The 22,629-nt window shown below is 40.3% G+C and overlaps 2 protein-coding genes across 2 annotated transcripts in view; one reads left to right on the top strand and one right to left on the bottom strand.

Moving 5' to 3' along the window:
• Positions 1-4,141: 4,141 nt before the first annotated feature.
• Positions 4,142-14,104, bottom strand: gnrhr1 (gonadotropin releasing hormone receptor 1). Its single transcript, XM_058047304.2, has 4 exons — positions 13,653-14,104; positions 11,210-11,739; positions 7,039-7,240; positions 4,142-5,710 (listed from the first exon to the last, which is right to left on the bottom strand). Exons 1-4 carry the CDS (start codon positions 13,660-13,662, stop codon positions 5,295-5,297), a joined length of 1,158 nt encoding a protein of 385 aa, XP_057903287.2. The 5' UTR covers positions 13,663-14,104; the 3' UTR covers positions 4,142-5,294.
• Positions 14,105-16,125: 2,021 nt separating this feature from the next.
• Positions 16,126-22,629, top strand: part of gatad2b (GATA zinc finger domain containing 2B) — a 37,598-nt gene continuing 31,094 nt past the window's right edge. The window contains exon 1 of the mRNA XM_058046281.2: positions 16,126-16,293. The gene's annotated coding sequence lies outside the window, so the exon portion shown is untranslated. The remainder of the gene's footprint in view (positions 16,294-22,629) is intronic.

Raw genomic sequence — 22,629 nt, 5'->3', positions numbered from 1 at the left:
TACTGACATATTCCATTCATTGCAGAAATTCACTGATGTGATATGTATTATCATTCATACAGTTATTGATTAGTTCCAAAAGGGCCAACAAAAAACAAAATATAAGGAAACTGAGGCAATGTTTCCGAGACATTTTTAAATTTTACGAGAATAACACAAAATATGCTGAAAAAAAAAACATTATTTTGGTAGCATAAAGTTGAAATAATAAAGATTTTTTTTCTTTTTTTTTTAAAGTGACATTCTTATGAGAATAAAAGAATAAAGCTAGTCCCAGCTAGTCAAAAATTAAAATAAAATTACTTTTTTTTTTTTTTTTTTTACGTGTGCCTGAATGGTTCCCTGGTCAGAATCTGTCTATAGTGTCTCATCTCTAAAAAAAAAAAAAAAAAAAAAACGCTGTGCATTCTTCACAGAGACTAAGTCTAGTTTGGAAGGCACACTGTTTGGCCGTACGAAAACCAATAAAGGTAGTACCAGATAGTCAAAATAAAGTTCACATTTTTTTTGGGAAAATCATGTGACAAAAAAAAAAATATAAAAATAAAAAGTATTATGTGAAAAAAGTATTTTTTATTATTCATTAAAAAAATAAATAAATTCACTTTTCACGATCAGGTCTGGAACCAAATCACTCCAATGCTTGTGACCAATCACAGCGGAGTGGGCAAGCCTGGAGGCGTTTTAGCAGCAAGCACAAATACAGCCGGAATAGGTGCAGATTCTGGAAAATCTAAAAAAAAAAAAAATTCTGTGCTGGTTATTGTGTGTAGCTGCTCTATAGGAGGCCACAACTCAATACAAATAAAAATCAGCATAATAGGTCCAATTTAACGTAAACTATGAACCATTTATTTCCTCCCAGCTTCTATAAACCAGTAAATTCACCAAGCTCCCGATCTCATTGAATCATAACAGCCAATATTAACAGACTTAGCATTTAAAAACATGTCCAATTAGATATATTTTTCATATTTAAGACATAAGATCAGCCAAACTATATAAAAAAAGTATGACTTATAGTCCGGAAAATACGGTATTTCTTTTCATTTTTAAACAGCGTTGGATTTCGGAAAAAGCCATTTTATAAAGAATAATTCTATTTTCATGTGAAACAAAAGAGGGATAATATGTTAATAATATGATTGACACCTACCTCCTCAAGCTGCCGTTTTTCCCCTTCCAAGTCGATCCTTTATGAGCAGAGCAGTTTATATTCTAACCTTTATTGCCTTGTTCACCCGTACTTTGATTTTTTTTTTAACCATTTCAAACGCCATACCAAAAAAAAATGTCTTTTTCTAGAGTGAAGTGTGTCTTTTTTTTTAATTTGAATTTCAAAAAATAGAACGCTTTCGCTGCTTCTGTTTGGACAGAAAAGTTGCCAAAAGAAATGTTGACATATTTTGGAATGTTTCTCTTTATTAGCTTAGCTTTGATGATTGATGGATTTTGTATTGTTTTTTTTTTCAAATGCAGAGATTGTAAATGTAAGGCTGGGATATTTTTATGTAGAATTGTTAGGAAGTAGCGGGTAATCCTTTTCTACGAGCGATTCTTTGTACTCGATAAGCTTTAACTTGTGTCGCCACGCCATGAAAAGGGTCTGCAGGTGAAAGCAGCAGCAGCAGAGCAGAGACCAAGCTGTAAAAAAAAAAAATTTATGGGCCTGCAAGCCAAGCGCTGCAGCACAACTTATGATTACTTATACTTGTTATTTCTGATGATTGAGTAGGAGGGGAGTCCTATTTGTACATATATGGTAACACTTGACGTTACTATGTAGACATAATTGATGACACGGAATTCAATGTACTAGCAAAACGCAAGGTTACAAGGCCGCAGCAATTTTTGTTAACACGGTTCATTTTTGTATTTATTTATTTATGCAAAGCTTTCATATCTTAAACGACACTATGATATTTGGTATTTGTGGATGAAATAAGTGGACATATTGGACCTTATCTTCAAAAGTCCCAGGTAGCATGAAGGAAATAATCATCTGCATGGCTTGGTCTCTGCTTTGCTTGCAACCTGGTAGAAATACTTGGACTGTATTTCCATTTCTCACACACACCAACATGCCTGAAACCAAATAAAAACATTTTTCATGAACATCCGCCTCCGCTCATTTGCCGAACGAGAAGACACAACATTCCAGAAGAAGCAATTTGGAATATGAATATTGATTGAAATATGCTAGAAATGTGCTGAAATGGATTCAAACACCGAGGAGCGAACCATCGGGGTTGGAACCACTCATAAGTTATGCCTGCACAGAATAAGCAGAATATTAATGTAAAACCAATTTCCACCAATAGAGGGTGACATTGACATTTATTTTCAATGGGAAAAAAATGTCACAGAAAATATTGAATTATGGAAAAAAGTTGACATTGGAATGGTTTGAAGTGTCTGAGAAATGTTAGGAGACAAAAAATGAAATGTAAAAATGGAGAATGATTGTTGAAATAACTATAATCAAAAATAATCATAAATATAAATAAAAAAAATAATAATTGCGTTGAACTATTAGGATCAAACCAGCAACCATGTCACATTATAGTATAAGAAGCTGTCGACACGAAACCGTCAGACGACAGCTGTGTCTACAGATATAGATTACCACCAACAGTATGGAGTGAATGAATAATGGCTTCACTTCATTGAAAAACATCTAAAATCGAATCCATGATTAAGTGGACTGTTAGTCTTGGAAAATGTAAAATAATTTTCCACCAGTAGGGGGCACCCCATTCGATTAAAAAATGCTGAATTTTGAAATGTCGGAAAGTAAATGTATCAAGGTGGGTAACAACCACAAATAAATGACCCATTCATTTTCAATAGGGAAAATGTCCCTATTGAAGTGAATGAATATGTGGTGCCCTTAACGTGTTGTATTGTCGGCTATTGATGTGGCGACACCTAGTGGACACAATAAGCCACTGTATATTCGTTGACTGCTGTTCAACTCGAACCATCGCCAAAAAACGCTGTCTTACTTGTAGTAACGGAATATCATCTATTACGCGTCTGCCTTGGAGACTACGCCCGTAAGTAACGTCTAATGTCATTTAAATCATTTTAATGCATGAGAAATTTATTTTTTTAGTACTGTTGTATAGTTTGTATAGGTTTGCTAAGTGTCATGCTAGTTGTGGCTAACTTCACGATTGTCGCTTTTATGCTAGCTGTACTCATATTGATGTTTATCTTTTGTATACATATCGCTGTATATCATATATATGTACCGTGTTTATGTTTCTGTACAGTTTTACAGTGTTTAGAAAAATAATTATTCCAGTAAAGGACGAGAAAATACAAAATTTTGTTTGTTTATTGGAGCACATTCAAATGTTAGCTAGCTGCCGAATGGTGGAACGAAGCACGAGCCATGTCCCCGTGTCAATGAAGAAGAACATTACGGTAATTAAAAATGTAACACGATTTTCCACCAGCAGGGGGGGCTGTAAATACCACTTTTATTGTTTGGTTCTGTTCGCAGAGAATATGAAATTGCATGTGCTACAGTCTCATTCAGCAAAGGCTACGTTTAGCATACACATACAGTATAGAAATACATATTCAGTATATGCCCACCCATTATAGAATATTTCACACTATACATGTCACGTGCCACTATTCAGCTTTCACAAACATGCAAGGCTATAGAATGTGCATTTTAGTCCAAAATAATCATACGGAATATGACATACTTGTCATGAACCTGTGCTGGAAAAACTGGAAAACACAAGACTATGCAGTACAACCTACTCCAAGTACACAAGAAATGTATTTCAAAAGATCTTTTACATCATTGTGCTTCATTGGATTGGGGCGACTAAACACTGCAGTACTTTTTAGGTAATATGCATAGAAAAATGTCTTTCATTGGGCAACACTATGACAATATTTAGCCATAAAAAATGCTAATCCAGAAGGTTTTTCACTATATTTAATGTAAAAGTCTAGGGAGGGGGTGTCCAAATGTTTTCCAGGGAGGGCCACCTCGTGAAAAATGAAAGGATGCAACTTTGCCATTTTGATATTTGCTAAGAATATAGAATTATTCTCATTTTAAATTGTATATATGTCTTGTATTGTTCTGTTTTTTTACAGTTTTTTACAGTTCTGTATCTTTGAGGACTCTTCAGTTTTCCTTGGAAAAAAATTGGGACACTACTGGTCTACGGCCGCGACCCTCGCGAGGATAAGCGGTAAAAAAATGAATGAATAATTAGTTCTAAAGGTATTCAAATAAATAAAAAAAAAAACAATGGTGCCCAAATTTAGGCACCTGCCTACTTTTGTTTAAATAATTATTGCCCACATTCTGTAAATCCGTCTATCCCAGTTTTGGTCTGCTATATGATATATTTAACTGGAGTGGCTGATCCCAACAACCAGTCATTTAGAAAGGAACATTATGAAACTTGGGAGGTTAAGGTTAAGGATTAGAGTTAATTAGCATTAAAGGGACTGATTGCAACTGGATGATTAAATTATTTTTTCAACCCAAAAAATATATAAGCACACCACACACAGTCGTCTTGTATGTATGAGTTGTATGTACGCGTACAAAAAGCAGTTCCATTAACGCAAACAACAATTTCCCATCATGCAGTTGATACACTTAGCAGCTAATCCTCACCACATTGTTATTATTAACATACATGTAGTATACATGTAGTATACATGTAGTAAGTAGCTTATTTACTGACAGTAAGAAGAGTGCAGGATGTAATGTCGGCAGTGCGATGCAATGTTGGCGCCCCCCCCCCCCAATTTGCATACAGTCCCTTTAAGGTTAGCGTTGGAGGGTTAGACTGCCGTGGAAGTAGAGTGTATCCCCGCAATTTCAGGATTTGGGGGGCTCTCATCGGCTGTCACGCTTTTTTCGGTGGTCCTTGAATGCACCATAGTTAGAAGTGGACATTATTATTATTATTATTACTAGTGGTTTTGCATCCAATTACAAATTACTGTACTTCCACGGAAGCCTGCTCTCCATCCCTATCCTGGAAATGACCTTCGGGATGAGAGCGATGGAGTCAGGCCCTTAAAGCCCCACTATGATGGGACTGAAGAACGGGCCATAGTACATTCCAAAGTGTCCATCCCTTTGACATCATGTACAGTACATTCATTTGAGTGTAAATGTTGCAGCATATTGACTTGTTATTAAAGGTGTTATTGTTATGATAATGTTGATGAAGGACTACCCTGAAACCCATCCCCCAATTTTCTTGTATACTCACAGTATTTCCATCAGTCTGACAAGACCAGGTAGTTCACGCCGGGTTCCCACTGTGCGGGTTGGAGCTCAAATCAGACTCCATCTCGCCGGCAGCTCCTCCGCTCCGAGTGGACAGCCGATCCACGGAGCGCGGCGAGCCGTCGCTGGCGCGGGCGTGGCAGCAGTACGCCACCACGTCGGCCAGGTCCGCCCGGAAGGAGGTCGTGTAGAAGCCGTAGATGATGGGGTCGCAGCAGGTGTTCAGGTTGCCGAAGACAAACAGTACGTGGTGCACGTACTCGGGGGTGTGCTTGATCATGCTCGGTTGGAACCAGTACCAGATCCCCAGGATGTAGTAGGGGGTCCAACAGACCACGAAGGAGCTAACAATCACAACGGTCATCTTGAGGGTCTTCATGCGGGCTTTGGGAATCTTGTCCTTCCCGCTGCGTCGCAGGCATCGCTCGCCATCTGTGAATATTGATATTGGGGAGGAAATCGAACACGTGGCTCTTTAAAGACAAAGTAAGTGAATCGTCAATCACAACCACAGTCTTTTAGGGTCCGGAATGCGTTCCAGAAGGTTACTTTTACCTTCATTGAAGACGTGATTGTCGACAAAGACACCATGAGACGGCGAGATCAACATTAATGCCACCTTCTTGTTTTGCCATGAGTTATTTCTTGAATTCAATCGTGCTTTAAACCTCAAGGCTCTGCTTTTCTTTTGATCACAGCTGCCAAATAAGACAAAATATAACCAAAGAAAGTTGCAAGTGGAAACATTTTGATGAAACACGATTGAATTCCAAAAATTACTAATAGCAAAACATCAAGGTGGCGTCCATGTTCACTTCTTCAATGAAGGTAAATGTAACTAAGTCATTTATATTCATCATTTATACACATTTAGAATTGGTTTATGCATATAATTTATTTATTTATGCTAAGAGTCCACTGGGCCGGTGCCAGTTTGCGGCAATGCAATTTGCTGTGGCACCGATAAGGTGCCTAGTGGCGTGCAGTGGCTCAAACTGGCTCATAGTGGCCCGTAACGGCGGCAAAAAGTTACTTTGGCGGCAAGAAAATTTGGGCGGCACGGTCGGTCAAGTGGTTAGCGCGCAGACCTCACAGCTAGGAGACCAGGGTTCAATTCCCTGTGCATGACCGTGCATGCGTGGGTTTTCTCCGAGTACTCCCACATTTCTTCCCACATTCCAAAAACATGCTAGGTTAATTAGCCACTCCAAATTGTCCATAGGTATGAATATGAGTGTGAATGGTTGTTTGTCTATATGTGCCCCGTGATTGGCCGGCGATCAGTCCAGGGTGTATCCCGCCTCTCGCCCGAAGATAGCTGGGATAGGCTCCAGTACCCCCGAGCAAGAAAATTTCAAAATGTTTAAAATCTTCATCGCGCATCAAGCAAACGGCGCCAAGTGTCCACCAAATGTTTTCATTGAAGTATCCGTTAACGTCTGAATGCAATGTTTTTTTTTTCAAGCTACCAAAACAAAAAAATTGCAAGAATGGCGTGTGGACATGACTTCCGGGGAGACCCAGCCACGCTACGGAGAAAACTCATTTCGGACAATTTACCTGCAATCTTTCGGTCACTACCAAAAGATCATGACCAAGGATGGAGGTAGGAACATGGTAGCTTTTTATATGTAGCGCTTTAATACTGTGTTTTATATGTACTTTATGCGTTCTGTGTACAGTGCGAGTGACTTCATCTCAACATCTGGACAAGAAAAGAAAACGTAGCAAAAGAGTGTACGATGTTGAGTGGCGCCAACCTTTGCTTTTGTGCATCTGGCCAGTGATCTTGGTGAGGATGCGGGTGTAGCAGAAGGTCATGACAAGCAGAGGGAACACGTACAGAGTCACAAAATGAAACATGTTGTATGCCGTCTCCTGCCAGCGCTGATGGAAACTTCCGTGGGTGGCACACTGAGTGAAGTCGGCTCCGTCTGCCTTAACGGCCCGAAAGATAAACAGCTGAGGATGAGGAGAGCGACAAGATGAAGGGGGTGCGTGCAGGTACAGAAAAAACACCACAAAAGTTTGTATGATAAACAAATGCGGCCTTTTGTTTCATGCATACAAACTACGGAAAGAACTGATCACTGCCAGCAGTTCTTTAGTCCTTCCGTGTGGAAAATCCCTCCACTTGACTCCGCTTTGATACCCTGTATCTTGAAGTATATCTTGAAATGCCATTTTGAAGTACTACCACCTGGGAATACTACGATGTTTGAGTAATATTATCTTGGAATACAGTTTTGAACCACTATTATCTTGGAATATTATTATATTTGTATTACAATTATATTTGAATACTACTATTTTGGAGTAATAGTTTCTTGAAATGCAATTTTCAAGCACTATCACATAGGAATACTACTATGTTTGAGTAATATTATCTTGGAATACAGTTTTGAACTACTATTATCTTGGAATACTATTATTTTGATCACTTTTTTCTTGGAATACTACTATTTTGGAGTAATAGTGTCTTGAAATGCCATTTTCAAGCACTATCACATGGGAATACTACTATGTTTGAGTAATATTATCTTGGAATACTATTATTTTGATCACTTTTTTCTTGGAATACTACTATTTTGGAGTAATCGTATCTTGAAATGCAATTTTCAAGCACTATCACATAGGAATACTACTATGTTTGAGTAATATTATCTTGGAATACAGTTTTGAACTACTATTATCTTGGAATACTATTATTTTGATCACTTTTTTCTTGGAATACTACTATTTTGGAGTAATAGTATTTTGAAATGCCATTTTCAAGCACTATCACATAGGAATACTACTATGTTTGAGTAATATCTTGGAATACAGTTTTGAACTACTATTATCTTGCAATACTATTATTTTGATCACTTTTTTTTCTTGGAATACTACTATTTTGGAGTATTAGTATCTTGAAATGCCATTTTCAAGTACTATCACGTAGGAAAACTACTATGTTTGAGTAATATTATCTTGGAATACAGTTTTGAAGTAGTATCTTGGAATACTATTATATTTGGAGTACTTTTATCTTCGAGTACTACCATTTTGGAGTAATAGTCTCTTGAAATGCCATTTTCAAGCACTATCACATGGGAATACTACTATGTTTGAGTAATATTATCTTGGAATGCAGTTTTGAAGTAGTATCTTGGAATACTATTATATTTGGAGTACTATTATCTTGGATTACTACTATTTTGGAGTAATAGTATCTTGAAATGCCATTTTGAAGTACTTCCACCTAGGAATACTACTATATTTGGAGTAATAGTATCTTGGAATGTCATTTTGAAGTACTGTCACTTAGGAATACCACTATATTTGGAGTAATAGTGTCTTGTATACAATTATTTTGCTGTACCATTGATATTACTATCTGGGTATACTATTATTAACAATGCTACAATGACGCCAGACAGCCACTAGTTTGCGAGCTAGCGAGCCAACAAGCCAGCGGGCTAATAAAGTTAGCCTCATATTTAGTATTTCTTTTGAACTTAAGAAGGACTTTCAAACAGAGTGGGAAAGAAAGACAAAGTAAGAATCCACAAACTTACCACTTCCACACGGAATGGGAGGAGAACCGTTTTTTTTTTTTTTTTTTTTTTACTCTGCATCCATGGCTGGCTACATGGAGTACAAGGTAGGATAATGTAACAAAGATGGCTGTCTCATCCGTAGAAGATTACTACTGCGGACCGGATCAGTTAACAAATATCTGATAATAAACCGTGATAGTGGGTGATCGATAATGGGACTGCCATATTGCGAGAGATGACATGTGTGCACGTGTTTGTATTGGCGGAACCATTATCAGCCCAATCCGCCCCACCTCCAACCCACACACACACACACACACACGTCACCCGGAATGTAAGCGTAGACTAGATATCACATTCCAGTGGGAACAACGTGTGTGTGTGTGTTTTTTTCACCTATGTGATTCCCTTTCAGCGAGAAGGAGACTCCCATTCCATCCCAAACAAGCGACTGACTGGCAAGCACACAAAAGCACGCCCGCAGACTAGCTGATGAACTCGGGGGGGGGGGGGGGGGGAAGCTGAATGCGAGCCCATCGTCCACACTTCTATCGGTGACTGAATCTGCTCCCGGCTTCAACACGCTGCTGCTGATGCTGATGCTGATGCTGCTGGCGCTATTTTTAGCTCCTCTACCTCACAGAGGCGACTGCAAACAAAAGCTGCAGAGACAAATGTCTCAGGTTTAACCTCCGCAGTCATACGGTACATCTTTGGGCCACCACCCACTTTGCTTCTTAAAGCCAAGTATTCCTTATGGCGGTACAGCATACACACAGAATTCCTATTTACACCACTTTGGGCATTATCACACTCCACTTCATTGACGCTCTACTTCCACATTTACCAGTTTTTACCACATCTAAGCTCATGATTCCACAATTTTCATACGGCATTTCGGTTACATTTTACCTCTTCCACATTCACAAGCGATTCCACAGTATTCCAAAGTCAAATGTCATGTTCCCACATTTCACTAACAGCAGCCAATCATGATAAGCTTGTCTACCCACTGGAAATGGCATTAATTGATAAATATACAAACATGTACCAATGTGAGTTTAAAAAAAAACTATAAAATTGTATATTTTTCAGATTATTATATTATTATTTATTACCATTAGCCACGTTTACATGAGAAATTTTTCCTCTTTCTGAATGACTTTTCTAAAAATAATGATATCCATGGAAAGAAATATTCCAATCTCCGGGCTACATAAACATCAACATCACGTGATACCGGCTTCTCACTTGTCGGAATAACTCTGTATTGCTAGTTTTTTTTTCATCCAGTCTTGAAATTTAGTTTAGATCAGAAACAAACTTTGCTTAGCAGTACGGTGCCGAGCTGGCCTCCATTTTTAAAACTGAAGAACGTCTCGAGAAAAACTCGAATTCAATCTTGCTAATATATTATAATTAAACTCGGGATATGTTTTATATAGATTATATATATTTTCTCAACTTATGAATATAGTACAGTAAACCTCGGATATATCGGACTCGGGTATATCGGAAATTCGCTCACAACGGACAGATAAAAAAGAACCAATTTTTCTGTAATGCATTTCCAATAAAAATTCATTGCATATATCGGATTTTTTATAACGGATTTCGCCTATTTCGGACAAAATCTCCAGTCCCGTTCCAATGCATTTCCATTAAATTTCCCTCGCATATATCGGATGGCCGCATCGTGGCGCTCCGATTCGCCGAATCGTAACAGGCCGCTATACGACGTCATTTGCAGCGTTTGCAGCGTTGCAGGTACATTGGAAACATAGTCAAGGAAGTGCCTTTTTATAACGGATAAAATCCGATTTATGCATATACCGGATATAAATCCGATATATGCGTAAAACGGACATTTTCCGGTATACGCATATAACGGATTTCGCTTATATCGGACAAAACCAGTGGGAACAATTGAATCCGATATATCCGAGGTTCACTGTAGTAGAAGAGTTTAGATTCTGTTCCACAGATGGCGCTAATGCACACGAAAGCTGCTTGCCAACCGCCAATAAACAACAGAAGAAGAAAAACACCACGAAGAAGAACGCCGTTTGAGCGGGTACAAGATACCTCAAATCGGATTGGGGAAAGGAATATTCCACCCCTGGGAATCCCATTATATGTTCATTCGAATTAGCACTTTTTTTTCGGAATAAGGTGTAAACAAAGGTTAGATTCTTTCCGTTTGAGCAAATAAAGCGAATGCAATTGGAATATTTGGGTCCATGTATATGTGGCTAATGTTATTTATATATATATATGTTTTTATCATTTTTTATGTACAAAATGTATCAAAGTGAGTTTGTTGTTTTTCACAATGCCTTTTGTTTATTTCCTCCTCTGGTTTTAGGTTGCCTGAGAGCACATAAGAGCGTACCTGCGGAGATGCCAGCAGCAGACTGAGCGTCCAGGCCACGAGCAGCATGCGCTTGTTCCTGAGCCCCGCGTCCAGGGAATCCAGAGGATGCAAAATGGCACGATATCGATCGAGGCTCACCACCACGAGTATGAAAGCAGCCGAATGCATGGCGAACAGCTTGAGGAAGCACAAGAGTTTACACATGACATCCCCGGCGTACCACTGCACCGTCATATTCCAAATGGCGTCCAGCGGCATCACCACGAAAGTCATCACCAGATCCGCCGACGCCAAGCTGGCGATGAGGGGGCGCAGGTGCGCCGCCAGGCGGTAGCCCCGCCCCCAGCAGACGCTGATCAGGACGGACAGGTTGCTGACGGCGGCGAAGACGAAGAGCACCAGCGTGGCCGCGACGCGGCAACGGGCGGCGACGGTGAAGGCGGGGGCTTCCCACGGCGGCGAGGTGGACGGGACGGACGTGTTGTGCGGTGGCGGGTACGCAGGTGTGGAAAACCACAACGAAAGGTTTCCCGCCATGAGAGCGGACTCTGAAAACAACAAAGGCGTTGATTATAATCAAAGTCAAACGTCACTTGCTTTATTGACACTGGTAAGTCTATTATGACTTTTCTCTCGTTAGCAGGATTTATGATGGCGCTATCTGCAGGGCAAGATTTTTGGGGGTTTTCAGGAGCGTCATGGTGCCGCTCTGAACAAAATCTTAATCGGTCACTTCCCTACGGCTTTGATGCTAATGCTATTTTAGTCACTAACCTCTCGGCTGAGGGTGAAAATTGATCTTCTCAGTTGTCCTTGCAAGATGTTGCATTTGTGATGTCATCGTGACTAACACGACATCCTTAAAGTGAACTCGACACGACGACCCGGGTCTCAAATACAATAACATAACATTCCCGGTATCATATCTAATAACATACCCTATCATTCATTCATTCATTTTCTACCGCTTTTTCCTCACAAGGGTCGTGGAGAGTGCTGGAGCCTATCCCAGCTTTCTTCGAAGTGGCGAGAGGCGGGGGTACACCCTGGACTGGTGGCCAGCCAATCACAGGGCACATATAGACAAACAACCATTCACACTCACATTCATACCTATGGACAATTTGGAGTGGCTAATTAACCTAGCATGTTTTTAGAATGTGGGAGGAAACCGGAGTACCCGGAGAAAACCACGCACGCACAGGGAGAACATATAAAATACACACAGAGGGTGGAATCGAACTCGGGTCTCCTAGCTGTGTGCCCTGTGCGCTGGCAGCAAAAATATTCATTCATTTATTTTCTACCGCTTATCCTCACAAGGGTCGCGAGGGGTGCTGGAGCCTATCCCAGCTGTCTTCAAACTGGCGAGAGGCGGGGTACACCCTGCACTGGTGGCCAGTCAATCACAGGGCACATATAGACAAACAACCATTCACACTCACATTCATACCTATGGACAATTTGGAGTCGCTAATTAATTAATTAACCTAGCATGTTTTTGGAGGAAACCGGAGTACCCGGAGAAAACCCACGCATGCACGGGGAGAACATGCAAACTCCACACAGAGATGGCCGAGGGTGGAATTGAGCCCTGGTCTCCTAGCTGTGAGGTATGCGTGCTAACCACTCGACCACCGTGCCGCCGCCAATTAATTAATTAACAATAATTAACCTAGCATGTTTTTGGAATGTGGGAGGAAACCGGAGTACCCGGAGAAAACCCACGCATGCACGGGGAGAACATGCAAACTCCGATGGTGGAATTGAACCCTGGTCTCCTAGCTGTGAGGTCCGCGCGCTAACCACTCCACCGCCGTGTGCATCCCCATACCCTATCAATAATCCATTTTTAGTTCATGGAGGGAGCTGTGTGCTGAATATGGTCCCTGTGCCACATGTTGGACACCCGCTGTATTGCACGCCAGTGTGTCACTGAGGATTTTCCAGCCTGCAAGTTGAATTAAAGTGGAATTACTTGCAAATTAATCCTTCGACAGTGGGGGGGCTTTTCACGGGAAAACAAGGCAAAGCGACACAACAGTCCGTTTGAAAAGTCATCTAGGAATTGTTGAAATGTTTTAGCAGATTTAGGTTTAATAATAACTCATGCTTATATTATGATGCCAACTACAGTATATTTATCACTAAGTATGTGATACTGCTACATTTATATACTATATTGTTAACAAACTTGCTTCTGTTGACTTAATTCACATTATGGACGTCATTTTGCACATACAAGTATATGGAATAAAAATCGCCCTATTAGCTTTTTGGGCAGCAGGACGTATTAGCGCCCTCTGTCGGTGATTGTAAGCTGGTGGTACTGCACCAAAGAAGACGCCAAGGTTTCCTTCCAATCCAAAAAAACAGTAAACATCCAAACATTGTGTTTCTCTAAAGAGACGCCATCTTTATTATAAAAACGGATCGCCACGACAAGCTTCTATCATCTTACCTGAAGTCATCTTGGGAGGTTTCACAGTTGCTCAAGTATCTCACGCATCACTTTGTCTTAGCTTCTGGCAGTCTCGCGATACTCTTCACAGACGCTCCTTCACGGCGACGATGAGTTTTATGTGTTGATTTTTTTTTACGACGGAGGCAGCCTCCATCGCTTAGCCTCGTCTGCAGGCACGCGCACAGTCTGCTCCTGCTATAATACATGCAGTGTTGAACGAGGAAGCAGGGTCGCCGCTGATTGGTTAATTGGGCGGGATGACGTCACGGCTCCTGCCGCATGAGCCACACACAAGACATTCGAGCGGATTTCCAGGAATAGTCCTGCTGACTGCACAGTGCGTCGCCATTCTTTCGTTTTTTTTATGTGTTATTATTATTATTCCTTTCTTATTCTTATGGATTATGGTTACAAAAAATGAATACATAAAAAGCATTTTGTGTTATTTTGTTAACATCTTTTTACATGCTGTAATGAACTGCGGATGTTCTAAATGAACTATATCATTACTATTAGTATTGGCATTTGATTTGTTGTTTATTTGTATACATTTTTAAAATTATTTATTTATTCGTGTACTTAATATATTTATTTAATCGTATTTTTTGTTTGTGTATTTGATTATTTGTACGTTATTTTTAAATATTTATTTATGATTATTTATTTTATTAAAATATTACCTATTTTTTATTTATTATTGCTGTTCATTATTTTATGCTGTTAATATTGTTTTATTATTTCTTTATTTAGATTGACTGATCCGTTTGGACATTGGCATTTTTTTCATTTTACAATATTTTTCTTTCTCCCATTCATTAACTAATAATTCATTAATAATTGGACAAAAAGACATTCATTAAGCATAATGTCGACCTATTCATTAGCCGACCATAATTAAGAAACAATTAGACAACCGACCAGTCCAGGGTGTACCCCACCTCTCGTCGAAGTCAGCTGGGATAGGCTCCAGCATACCCCCACGACCCGAGTAAGGATAACCGGCATAGAAAAACGATGGATGGATAAGGCCAACCGACCAGGTTTTCACCGCAGCAAAAAAAACGAAATGCTGACCTCTAGTGCTGAGTACATGTATTACAGATCCTCCATACCGTAATGCAGTGATTTTGAACTTTTTTTTTTTAGCCACGAGACGTTTTTGTTACATTGGAAAAAGATTACGGTAAACCACTCACCAAAGATGTTACAAAAAGTCACCACGAGCTCTCACGTGCATCGCTAAGTCTATTGGAGGAACGAAACTCAGCTACGGTGTTGCCACACGGACGAATATTACATTGCTCTTTACACGCTACAATGGCATACATAATATTAAACGTATTTTTGATTGATTTAAGGAGGAGACATAACTAATGTCTAACTTTAAAAGCAACGTTTACATCGTGGAACAGACTTTTACCTATGTATAATAACGTCTTTTTTGTCTTTATAAAAGAAAGAAAACTATAAAGCTGGTCCAACTTAGGTGGCAAAAAACTATCAAAATGGCCCCCTTTGATTTTTCAGGATGCAGTAATCGGTGTGAAAAGGTTGTAAATATGTAAACGACCGCTAGATGGCTCCACCTTCACGTGTGAGTGCATCTTAGCAACATTTAACTCATTGTTTGGCTTCTAAACGAGGATATAAAGATGCACTTTATTATTTTTTTTTACTTATAATGATTTAATTATGTATATTTGCCACGATAATGTTTTATATCGAAACGCATTTGAAACCGTGTGACCCCCATAGAGCCTCAATAGACAGGAGGTGTATTGAAATACAAATATAAATGTAATTACTAGATAAATGATGATTATGTATACGGAGAGGATGTGGAATACAAATTAGAACGCACCCCAATATGGAGTTCATTATAAATAATTTAAATTTTTTCAATGCGCAAAGTAGGTCAGAAAGTCCACTGGCATCTTGTTGGTTACGCATTTAGTTGGCTACATTAGATAAAAATCATTCAATTCGCATGTTCAGATGTGGAAATAAGCACAAAAAAAGAAAAGAAGATGCTGAACAGTCAAGGTTATGTCGTTAACACAATGCTTTGTTTAGCTACTACATCCGTTTAGCATTTAAATGAACTAATTTTAGCAAACGGTACCACACTTTGACAGTGAACAATGTAGTAATACAATCCTCGAAATGGGTTTAAAATAAAAAGGTAAACAATTGGTAAAAATGCCCAAAATATAAATCCGCTTTCGACAGTCAATTTTGTCATTGCTTAAATTAACATGGCTCTCCGTTCAGACTCAGACAACAACATTACTATCAGCCAATCAGCGTCCTCCTCGACTCCGCGGCGGAAATTAACAACCAATAGTAAAGCCACAAAGCTGCCGCCGACGTTCACAGCGCATCCAATCAGCTCTTTGTCAGAGTCCTCTTTACGGAAAAGCGACCAATCAGACGCCTGTCTGGACCCCACGGCGTGAGCTGCCGGCCAATGAGCTGTCTGTCGGGATGCACCCAGGGAGCGATCGTCTGCTAGGCCCAATCATCGCCTCAGTGCCGCCTGCCGGTGCCGGGGACTGGTGGTAAAGGATTCGCAGCAGCGCGCGAGGACCGGACCGTGAACCCGGAGACGGTACACACTGAGGCGAAAGCAAAGACACAGGTGAGTCCGAGGATGCGAGCGCGGCCTTTTGGGGCGGCGGATGTGTTTTGAAAAACGGCAACGGCGCGTCGGTTGTTGGCTTTGAAAGACGGCTTGTTGTTACGTCATGTCACGTTATGTTGTACCGGCGCTTATGCTGACAGACAATGGACCCCGCTTTTGCTTTTTAATTGATGCGGCTTGACACTGACGCTCGGCGGTCGTCGTTTTTTTTCCCTCCACGGCTAATGCTCATTCAAATGGCGTCTTAAAAACGTTTCCGCTTCTACGATTCGCGGGTGTTTTGCTTGTGTTTTGGCAGATGGTGATTGCATTGTGATGGAAGCGGAATGCCTCCAGTCCGCTTCATTGTTTGATGCCAGTCTCTTGGGGGTTTAAGACCGAATCCTGCAAATACTACAAATGCTTATTATTAATGCTGTTTTTTTTTTTTTTTGGGAGATGTCAGGATGCTTTTATTCAGGCAAAGCAGCTTCAAGTGGGGGGGATTAAAGGCACTGGGAGGAGGCCGGCGGGTGCTGATGGCTCTCAGCAATTAGGAAGGAGGGAAAAAAAATTGGAAATGCATCAGCCATTTACGTAAAGACTCAACTGGGTTCATATGCACCTAAATGGCTGCCTTTGCCTGCCTTACCGACATCATGCTGCAAAGCAAGGCTTCATCCTGGGTTGCTGGTTTGTTTGCCAAGTGGTAGATATAACCTCAGGTACACCAAATAGGAAGCAGTATTACAATTATTGTGTACTTTTATCCTTGCTTAACCACTCACTTGTACCAGATATAGAACTTTTAAGGATAAATATACTGTAATTCTGGTATGTTGATGTTGCAATCTTGAATAAAACTGAGTATTCAAGGTGGTTTTTCCAAGATGGTTTTGATACCCTGACAAATAGTCCAAAACCTCGGTTCCTGGAGAAAAAAAAAAAAAAGACGCACCCAGAACTCGGATCAACTCCCGGCGTTGATAGTGGGTCTGCATGAATGAAAGGTTCCCGCTGTAAAGAGTGAATGAAGTGTAGTATTCTCAATTGATGGGAGTCTTTCCTCTTCCTATTTCCAGCCTAGAGTCCCCTGGCGGACCCCCCCCCCCCCACCACCAGTAGCTTCCACATGAAGACTGCCGTTGTGTTAGGGCAGGTTTTTACACCGTTGTGTGTAGTTGTAGTCAAGGAGCTCGAACATTGTGTTGAGTTCCCGAACCGCTCGGCAACACTTTCATGGTGCGTTTACATGATCTCTTTGCGCTTCGAATTTCACAGTTTCACTCGTTTTTTCGAACGATATATTAGTAATAAGTGAAGTAGGATTCCTTTAACACCTTCTAAATATACTTTTAACATTATTAGAGCCCTCTAGACATAAAGTAACACCCCTATAATCAACTTTACACTCCTATTACCCTATATATTTGACATATCACACAGTAGCTAAGCATCGGGGGTGCTGGAGCCTATCCCAGCTGTCTTCGGGCGAGAGGCGGGGTACACCCTGGACAGGTCGCCAGCCAATCACAGGGCACATATAGACAAACAACCATTCACACTCACATTCGTACCTATAGACAATTTGGAGTCGCTAATTAACCTAGCATGTTTTTTGGAATGTGAGAGAAAACCGGAGTACCCGGAGAAAACCCACGCAAACTCCACACAGAGATGCCCGAGCGTGGAATTGAACTCGGGTCTCCTAGCTGTGTGGCCTGTGCACTAACCACTGGGTTAGCCTCAGTCTGAAACCAATTAACCGCAATAAATGCTAGCATATTTATTGAACAACATCATGATTCCTTCATCACACATGTTGTCTGTTGCTGAACCCCGGTCTCCTACCTGCGAGGTTTGCGCGCTAACCACTTGACCGCCGTGCAGCCTTGCTAGAAATACATTCATTCATTCATTTTTTACCGCTTTTTCCTCACAAGGGTCGCGGGGGGGTGCCAATCACAGGGCACATATAGACAAACAACCATTCACACTCACATTCATACCGATGGACAATTTGGAGTGGCTAATTAACCTAGCATGTTTTTGGGGAGAACATGCTAACTCCACAATGAGAATCGAACCCACGTCTTCCCGATCTCCTAACTGTGTGGCCTACATGCTAACCATTCGGCATGTTTTGGGGCATGTTTGTGTATTTGTTTATACACCTTTTGAGTTTTAAGTCGCAGTGTGATGAATCGAGTGCTGTTAGCAAAGTGTTTGTTCTCAGTAAGACATTCCCACTTTACATTCATACTCATGGACAATTTGGAGTGGCTAATTAACCTAGCATGTTTTTGGTGAGAACATGCTAACTCCACAATGAGAATCGAACCCACGTCTTCCCGATCTCCTAACTGTGTGGCCTACATGCTAACCATTCGGCAATGTTTTGGGGCATGTTTGTGTTTTTGTTTATACACCTTTTGAGTTTTAAGTCGCAGTGTGATGAATCGAGTGCTGTTAGCAAAGTGTTTGTTAATAGGAATGGAATGGTGCCTATAGGGGTGTTATTTCATGCCTGGAGGGCTCTAACAATGTTAAAAACCCTATAACCCTATAAAGGAGCGATTACTGTAATTAGTATAAAAATGGTTCCCAGGGATGTGGTTTGCAAGGAAGATGTTTTTTCCGGCAACTTCATCCAACTTAAACGATCAACAGGACCCATTTTGTTGAAGACGTACTGTACCTCTACGCTAACTTTTTAATGACTTGCACAGAACCTGAACCCGAACCAGAACCAGACCTGAACTTGGCTTGCATGTGATGACATCATATCCGGAGTTATTGGTCTTCACACTTGCCTCATTCAGGACCAGGTTCCGCTTGCAGGCAGGCAGATGGGTCCCGGTCCCGCTTTTTGGTGAAGTCCAAAGTTGATGTCATTGTTCAATTTGCATAATTGGCCGTGTTTGCGTGTGGACGGGTCAAAAAGTGAGATTTTTGGTTTGTGGGATACCACAGGGATATGTCCTGGGCTCCATGTAAGTGTGCTGTGATTTGAATGATAATGTCTCATTATGTTCATTTGTTAATAATTAATTAATAATAATTACTGTGGTCATCCACAATCATTATGTGAGTCATAAACACACATGTATTGTAAAGATATACAAACAGCTAAAAAAAAAGTTACTAGAGCTATTCACATGAGTTTGTTTTTATGTTTTTATATTTATGTAAGCATTACCGGAACTTCCTTTTATAGGCTGCATGGCGGTCGAGTGGTTAGCGCGCAGACCTCACAGCTAGGAGACCAGGGTTCAATTCCACCCTCTGCCATCTCTGTGTGGGTTTTCACCGGGTACTCCGGTTTCCTCCCACATTCCAAAAACATGCTAGGTTAATTAGCGACTCCAAATTGTCCATAGGTATGAATGTGAGTGTGAATGGTTGTTTGTCTATATGTGCCCTGTGATTGGCTGGCCACCAGTCCAGGGTGTACCCCGCCTCTGGCCGGAAAAGACAGCTGGGATAGGCTCCAGCACCCCTCGCCACCCTCGTGAGGATAAGCGGTAGAAAATGAATGAATGTTTTCACATAGCAACATAGAAGCTAATGCTACACTTAGCGTTGACGTTTTCGATTCAAACTCAAACAAAAACAAGCAGCAATGGCGGCAGCTATAGTATGTAGCGTTACCTTTCGGTAGTGTTGGTGGTGAAGCTTATTACTAGCCGGTGTGCTGCGGTAAGGTGTCACTACGCCAATTAAAGTAGTTCTTTGTCGTAACAATGTGTTATTATGCAGATCGCAGGTTTTTATCTGTTTGTTTATCTTTAGAACGCAGAAAAAGGGAAAGACGTGCGTCCACGTCTCACCTGAGGAGGCGGTAGAGTGGTCGCTGGTTGGATCCATGTTGATGTTGCGTCATCAATGTGGTAACGGTGTCAAAGCGCTTTGAGTACTATTACCATTTACACCCATTTAACCAGTTAATGTCCTATGAGGTTTCTCCTGGAAATGGCCGTAGATCTTAAGGTGGTAAAATTGATGGTGCAGATTGCCATGAATATTGATTTATGCTTCCGCTGACAGGAAGTATGAATCGTGTATATGAAAAGGCTCAGCATTGCTAGCAAGTTAGCAACATAATGTCTGCTACTTCTTTCTGCCTTTGTTGGTCAGCAGCACCGATTGCGTGTACAAGCGATACCGCAAAGTACTTTGTACTCGAGTGGGGTATATGACAATAAGACGGACTATCTAACCTTTTCTGTGTATTATTATTATTATTTATTTCTGTGCATCTGTCCTAACCAAATATCATAACATCATGCCTGGTAATTAATTATAAGTCACGTAATTTATCATAAATAATTTAAATTATAAATAAATAAATAAAAAATTTTTTATGTTATTGGATTTATTGGTGCAGCATCAAAATGCCTGGTAATTAATTATAAGTCACGTAATTTATAATAAATAATTTAAATTATAAATAAATAAATAAATATTTTTTTTATGTTATTGGATTTATTGGTGCAGCATCAAAATGCCTGGTAATTAATTATAAGTCACGTAATTTATAATAAATCATTTAAATTATAAATAAATAAATACATATTTTTTTATGTTATTGGATTTATTGGTGCAGCATCAAAATGCCTGGTAATTAATTATAAGTCACATAATTTATAATAAATAATTTAAATAGGGTTATAGGGTTAAATATATATATGAATATATATTTAAAAAATATATATATATACATACATACATATAATTATAATTTCCAATAAAAAAAACTGTCACTTCTGTATTATTGAATGACACTGGTAGCTATTAGCTGTGTGTGTGTGTGTGTGTGTGTAGGCTGTGGATGTTCTATTGTTCTTTGCTTTATTGTCAACAAATCCAATGGAAAGACCTCGTACTTGCTCACGTGCTTTTTCCTTTCTATGTGTGTGTGTGTGTGTGTGTGTGTGTGTCATTGTCATTGTCATTGAGGGATCAAACAATTCAAGAGTATCAAATATCCAAACCAGTCGCATGTCTTTGGTCTATCAGACCTTTGCATCTCTTGCTTGAAATTATCATAACAACGTAATCGGCATGCTCATCGATATCACATTGTCATACAAGTCGTTTTCTTAATAAATGCAACCCTCATGAGGAAATATGGCATATGAATGACTATTTTTAGGAGTGAATTCTGAAGCAAAATGTGCAAATCTGCAAGGAAAATGGCGGTACGGACGATCATTGGTTGAATTGTGCACATGGGATCAGTTGAGGAAATACAAAGGCACTTTTGTTTGGCAGCGCTTCTCCACGAAATGGCTATCCTGTCCCGCGTCATCCAGTCATAGTTGGCAGCATGAGAACATCTGTGAGTTTAGCCCGCACACTAGTAGGCGGCGGTGGGCACGGTCACCTCGTATCTCGTATCGTAACGCACCTGGCCTACCAGAGAATAACCATCTTGTCCGTGTTATGCAGGAGGGCGCCGCCAGGAATTTAAGCCCCGTGGGGGGGGGGTTGGGTGGGTGGATGGGGGGGGGGGGGGATCACATTAGGTCCCCCTGCACAGCTGTGGTCGCTACATTTCGAGGACTTAACTGACCCTTAAAAGCTGTTTCCATGCTATTGGACGCTAACCTGGATTTAGTTAGATGCATGTTTTGGATTAATAACAAAACACGGGAAGGAAATTATTAAAAATAATACAATTATTTTTAGACTGTAGGAAGACTTTGTCTTCTCATGCAGACACGTATAGCGTACCGTCTACCAGGCAACGAAATGTTGTTGTATAATTAAGTTGCAGTGTGATGAATCGAGTGCTGTTAGCACTCGTATAATAATAAATAATAATGTGGAGAATAAACAGATGACATCAAATATGAACAATGTACAGCGTAAACAGTCATTTGTACAAATAATTTTTAATAAATTAGAATAAATAATAATTTAAAGTTTTGCATGTGCGTGTGGGCAGGTAGAGGGGCTCGCAAAACTTTTACGACACGTGCCGTAACTGTAAATGTACGTGAACAAAGTAAAAAAAAAAAAAAATTGGGGCAAATTTTTTCTTTTTTTTGCACATTAACCGCAAAACACGCTAACCAGGGCGTAAGCTAACTAAGGTATTCCACGCAATCAAGCGCTCAAACAAAGCAACTTATGTGTTTGCTATCGGTATCGGTAGTCTGATTGCCGTGCTAACAGCAGCTAGCTTGTTAGCTTAGTATGTCCACGGTCTGGAAATGTACGTGAACAAAGTAAAAAAAAAATTTGGGGCTAATTTATTATTATTTTTTTGGACATTAACCGCAAAACATGCTAACCTGGGCTTATGCTAGCTAAGGTATTCCACGCAATGAAGCGCCCAAACAAAGCAAC

The sequence above is a fragment of the Doryrhamphus excisus genome, linkage group LG7 (genome assembly GCF_037039965.1).
Source record: "Doryrhamphus excisus strain RoL-2023G ecotype Guam linkage group LG7, RoL_Dexc_Guam_v1.1, whole genome shotgun sequence".
NCBI classification, from domain to species: domain Eukaryota; kingdom Metazoa; phylum Chordata; class Actinopteri; order Syngnathiformes; family Syngnathidae; genus Doryrhamphus; species Doryrhamphus excisus.
Note: the sequence above shows the minus strand (reverse complement) of the source record. Positions and strands in the feature narration are given on the sequence as shown.